Source organism: Rhea pennata, chromosome 4 (genome assembly GCF_028389875.1).
Source record: "Rhea pennata isolate bPtePen1 chromosome 4, bPtePen1.pri, whole genome shotgun sequence".
NCBI lineage: Eukaryota > Metazoa > Chordata > Aves > Rheiformes > Rheidae > Rhea > Rhea pennata.
In genome coordinates, this window is record NC_084666.1 from 47,234,304 (window position 1) to 47,240,303 (window position 6,000).

Consider the following 6,000-nt stretch of genomic DNA (forward strand, 5'->3'; position numbering starts at 1 on the left):
AAGTCAGTAAACAAATGTAATTAAAAGAAGATGCTTGATCTTTGAAACAGCGTTTTTGCATCAGCTTCTGTTTTTATTATTACTCAGTAAAATTATCAGTAAAAAATTAAGCCTATTCCATTCAACCTTTTCTTTACCAGTTTGTGTAAATGTTAGAACATGCTCTGATTGTTTTTCACAAGCAGGAAGAATAAAATAGTGAAATATTTATACGATGATGAGATAAATATTAAAATGAACCTGCCTTGCATCTTTTGACGCTATTTCTGTAGCCATTGAAATGTCAGTAAAACCCTGCAGCTCATACGTACTAAAAAGCTTGATTTATCATTCAGGAAGGCAAAATTTTTTAGGCGTTCCACACTGTATTCAAATTTTTCATGTTTGTGCAAACATTACTAGAGTTCCAGAGTTCCTGTTAGGGGATATAACTTTGCTATCTTGTGAATGAAGTACTTGGTGTAGAATAAGAGAAAATATGGCCATATAGCTTTTAACTCTTGTAACAGCAGCTTAATCCTAGCTTTTTATTTTTTAACCTCCATCCCATATGAATGAGCTGTCTCTTAATATGTCAGAGTGAAAAAAAAATCAAACTGTAATTGAAATAGTATCTAAAGCTCCTTTCCCCATTTACCTCAACATTCCTTTTAACTCTTGTGTCACTCTATCAGCATGCAAGCTTTGAAATACTGTAGAATATTTCAAAGTCCAATTCCAATTTACTAAAACACTAAAATAGTTTTATATTAAGAGCTCTTCGTCAACCAAATGTATTAAGAGATAAAAATAGATTTTTTTTTCATTTGGCAGTGAAACAGCAGTAAGTGCATTTCACATATAGGTGAGACTCTGGTTTCCTACATCACCAGTCAGAAAGCACAAAGGGAGCCTGGAAGGAAAGGAAATATTCTAGAGAGAAAAGAAATATGTGTACATGCAGAAAACCTTTCTGGCTAGTAAATGCAGTGGTTTTTTTTTTTTTTTTTTTTTTTGTTTTTTTTTTTTTTTTGGCCTTGGAGGATGATCCCTATTTCCTAACCCCATCTGGAAGATTAGTACTGCAATGGTAGAAACACCTGAATTGATGGAAGTGTGGAAACTGACCCCTTGAATGGGCAAGAGAATATTTTTCATGTTGTTGCCTTGGTAATCTCTTTGCATAAAGTTGAAGACTTCATTTTAACTAATGATTGCAGCTTCTATACTAGATTTCTTTCTCTGTAATAGACTTCTAAATTTTCCTTAATGTTTTATTTGTAGCTTTAACTTCATTTGCATTACAGTACTACAGGGCTGGTGCCATGCTCTGCCACACCTACTACTTTTGGGGACCTGAGGGCAGCCAATGGCCAAGGACAGCAACGCCGCCGCATTACATCTGTGCAGCCACCTACGGGCCTCCAGGAATGGCTGAAAATGTTTCAGGTAACCCATGCTTAGAGAGAGAAACTTCTGAAAGAGCTTACCCCCATGATTTAAGTAAAAAGCTGCTTCAGTAAAGGTAGTCAGTCTGCTTAATATATCCCAGAATGTGTCCGTCACTGATTTCATGTACTGTTGAAAACATGAATGGTCATCAGCTTTAAGGAAATATGCTTGCCCATTTCAGCTAGTTACTGTACGGGTTCCCAGTAAATACCTTTTTCTCTAGTTTCTGAACAAAATAGCTGCTAGTGTTCAGTACTTTCACATTTTCTGCAAATTCTGTCCAACATATAATGGCTGCTTCCATGGCCTCAAGATAATGTAAGACATTTTCACTTGAAGACTAGTAAGTGTTAGAGCATGGTTTTCTTTAGTGTAGGTATAGCACTAAATTTGTCCTAAGTCTGATGTCTTCTAAAAGAGAAAGATATAATTAACAATAATCTCTCAGATTAAAAGGAAACTCGGTGTGTTTTTTTTTTTTACTGATCTTTGAATCCTGAACACAATGTTAGTTGTTGAGTGCATGTACAATTGAAAGGCAGGGAAAAAAGCTTTTCTATATTCTTCAAGCAGCCTAAAACTTATTCAAACAAAAAGGAAAGATGTGAAGGACAGTGATAAACAGCACTTGAGCAGGTGGATGGTGAAATCTGCATGGATGCCAATTTGATAATAACTAAGTTAATATTGTGTGCATTAATATAAGTACAGTTTTGAATAGGCCTGTATTTTCACTGCATAAGCTGTGTCATGGAGATCTCTTACTATGCAGTTTTGCTATGTATTTTTAAGTTGCGGGCAGGAGTCCTAGTCATTGACTTGAAAAATGAAAATATTATTTGGTAGTATCTTGAATAGTAAACTGTTGCTTCTAAAAATGTTTTCAAAAGGACTAAATCATCTGTACAGGCATTTTCGAAGATACAGTAGCAACATGGTAGATGTTACAGTGAGCACACAATTTTGCAGGCAGAAGCATGCTTTTGGATGCACACTGCCACCTGGTACAGTTGACCTCAATAAATGTCGATTTTGAACATTAAAGCAGTAATATAAATCTCCTTCCCTTTTTCTTTTTTCTTTTTCTTTCTTTCTTTTTTCTTTTTTTTAACGTATTTAAAGTCTGTTTGAAACAGTGGAAGTTTGGAATTAGATTTCTTGTATGTGTCATTCAGTTTCTTATAAGTTATTCAAATTTAATTACTATGATTAAGACTGGTCATAGAAAGATGTCTTTTTATTACCACCAAGAATTATATTTGAATGATACTTCATATGTATGATACTTACTGATGCTACATTGTATTTTAACATTTTGTTAATATAAAAGCCTTTGTACTAGTAAAAGCTATTTTTTATCTTAGATGCTTAATATGTATTTTCCCACATAAGATCCCTATCAATCGTTCCATATTTTAGAAAAAGATTATGAAAGACTGAATGTTTGAGAGAGTGGTGTGAGTGCTCTTGGCATTAAAAACGATGCTATCAGCTGTTTCGTCACAGATAGGAAAAGAAGTCTGCAATCCCATGGAAATTTTGCCTGTAACTAGGTTGTTGTTATTTTAGGCTCACAAATTTTGGTTTAGTAATGGAAAAAACATGTTCTAATAAATATATAATTAGACACTATAGGCTTTTCAAAATGCTCAATTGCAGTATTAAATTCCTGAATTCTGATATGGACTCTTGAGAGAGAGGGCTCTTTCATAACTGGATATCATCTAGTAGCACACGGTGATTACTTCTGTCACTTAGCTTTTATAGTATTTATGAAAAGGAGGTGGTCCCTTATTTTAAAACCAAAAGCTTTCAGAGTCATGTAGCTGCATTTCAGTTTTGCCTTTTCTTGGCTAATGCCAAGCCACCCCACTCTCATGTGTTTATTTTCCATGTGATATTTATTTATTAAAGAAAAGGGACAAATCTTAAACAGCCAAATGATGAAAGCACAGCCTTAAAGTAAGGGGACCTAACTCTGCCCAAAAGGTTGTAATTAAATAGTACATGTAGCCACATTCTTGCAATACAAAGTTTTTCCTATATGGAAATACAAATAGGAGGGCTTTTCTTCTTTATGTACTTTATGCCTGCTAAACCTATCGAAAACCACTATCTTCATATGAAAATATATTTCTGATCAATTTTAAAGCTGTATTTCCAGGAGCACATTTGCTGGGCATGTGTACTGTTTTCAAGGTAGAAATGTCCTTTAGCATAGAAGCTGACAACAACAAGTGATACTCAGCTGTAATTATTTGGAGGTCCCCTACCTGGTCATTGGCAGTCAATCATTATCCTTAGTTATTTTTTCAAATTAAAAAACTGAGAATACTCTTCAAGTTCCCCAAAAGCCAAAGATATCTCTTAAAAGTTGGGTTTTTCTTTTAATATTACTGCTGCTGTTACATATCTAGTTAATCTAAGTCAGTATTTTGAACATGACAAAAACTAATGCAGAAAAGAGAAATGACTGGAAAAGTGTTAGCATTTCCCTCTTGAAAATGCAGTTGTGTATTGATCGCAATGGAATTTCATTTAGAATCAAAAATAGAAAAGCATTTTGATAGGTTCAAGCCATTTAAATTTAAAGCCCTATTTATTTATTCTGGTTTGCATTCACTCTTGGCTTCAGATCCTTAGGTTTTAATATCCACTGTAAGATTTTTAAAACTGAGCGCCCAAGTGTATCTTTACAAAATTTTTTCTTTCAAAGAATCTTTATCTTATTTGGAGCAGAAAATATTTTTAAGTCACCACCAAATTCTTGCCATTAAAAAAATATCTACTTCATGTTCAAATCAATCAGAGACAGTACTGCTTTAAATACTAAATTCTACCTTTCTGTCTTCATTCATCCTACTTCACATATGTAGTATTAGGGCTTTATTTATTTGATGTGATCAAAATTTTGAATTTTCTTGGAATAAGTTGGGTGGGTACATGGTGCTATTGAAAACTTGTTCCATGCACAGTAAGTAGAGGTAATCACTTTGAAGATGTAGGGAATACTATTATTTTGCCTGAAATTGGAAACCTTTCTTCCTCAGTGATTTAGATGGTGCACATCTTAAGACACCATCAGCTTTAAGAAAGTCTTTTGCCACTTCCGGCTGGCAAGAGTACTGTTTTTTTCTTAAACAGTTGGCTACATCACCTTAATTCAGATTAGTTGCTTAGGATTCTCCAATTCTTTCTCTTATTTGAACGAGGCAGTAAAAATAACCAGCACTGCAGTCTTTTTACCTTACAGTCTTTCAGGATTAATTCAAGATTCTGATTTTTATGTGTAGCCCGTCTGCCCAGAATAGGAAGATCCACGTGAGAACGTACTGCCCTTGGCTGCCTCTCCATTAACATTTTGGTTCAGAGCAGTAGTGTAAAAGCAAATCTCCTGATTATCTTTGTTTGTTTCACATTGGTTTGGGTCTTGGGGCGGTTTTCAGCATGTACGAACTAAGCTTCTTTCAGAGGAAGCTCCACCTGAAACTGCTGCCTAATTTGTGATAGGGCCGTGTGTGTCTGAGTTGGCCACTGCTCCTCCACGCAGGTTCAAAGCTTGTGTGGTGCATTCAGCCTTGGGGACCAGACTGCTCTGAATGAGGTTTTGGATTTTGGTCAATACAGGGTATACAGCAGTGCCAGCTCCTCCTGAACCACTCCTCTCCTACCAAATTAGTTGGTGGTGTAGATGGCTTTATTACAATGGATTTTGCTTATGTGCTATTTTCATCCAAACCAAGGTACCGTCCAGAGGGAGGATGACAGGTTCTCTATAACTAATGCAAGATTCTGCTATGCCTTCAGGATCAGGAAGAGCCTTTTCTGTAGGTCTTTGTAAAACACCAGACTGTCATTAACGGAATTCAGTAACAGTGAACAGTACCCTAAAACTAAGCCAGCAAAATAATATGTTTAAAGAAGATGCCCTAAACATACCTGTAATAGAAAAACGATGTAATTGCTACAAACTGGAGTTAGCAGATCAGAGCTGCGTGGTAAAAGAACATAGGTCATGGTAAAGTAGAGGCACAGATACAGAGGGAGATGATAAAGGGAGAGGTGTCAAGTCAGGCAGGTGTGATGAGGTGCAAGTTTTAGAAGCAGCAAGATGTTATTTAGATTAATATAAAGCTGTTTGGAATGCCTGAAAAGGAAGGAAAGATGTTTAAACATAGTATCAGTAGGGAAAATTAAGGGGTAGTTTTCAAGTAGGTAGTGGCTTGGTTGCAGTTAACTGCTTACTGAATGATGGAAGGTATGAACCACGAAAAGGCCTGTGCTGACAGATCAAGTCCACCTCCACACACACGCATACACACACACACACACACACACACGTTTATTTAGGAATCTCAAATCTTTCAAAGAGCAGATCAGAAGCAGTGCTCCCTGCTGGGTTTCCAAGGGGCATGTAAATGAATCCTGGGGTTAATTTTTTTTTTTCTAGAGAAACCTTTACCCATCAGAAAAGCTTAAGTTTAATTTTAATGAAAAATTAAAATAAAGTTTTCAAGACCAGCAAAGTAATTATACAAATGCATTTTAAAGATATAGCATATTCAATAC

At 35.6% G+C, this 6,000-nt stretch overlaps 1 protein-coding gene across 2 annotated transcripts in view; it reads left to right on the top strand.

The window, feature by feature from the left end:
• FBXW7 (F-box and WD repeat domain containing 7) overlaps positions 1 to 6,000 on the top strand; it is a 186,550-nt gene that overhangs the window by 153,986 nt on the left and 26,564 nt on the right. For both annotated transcript variants that reach the window (XM_062573862.1, XM_062573863.1), the window contains one exon: positions 1,287 to 1,428. In XM_062573862.1, the coding sequence (XP_062429846.1) occupies positions 1,287 to 1,428 (142 nt within the window). The remainder of the gene's footprint in view (positions 1 to 1,286; positions 1,429 to 6,000) is intronic.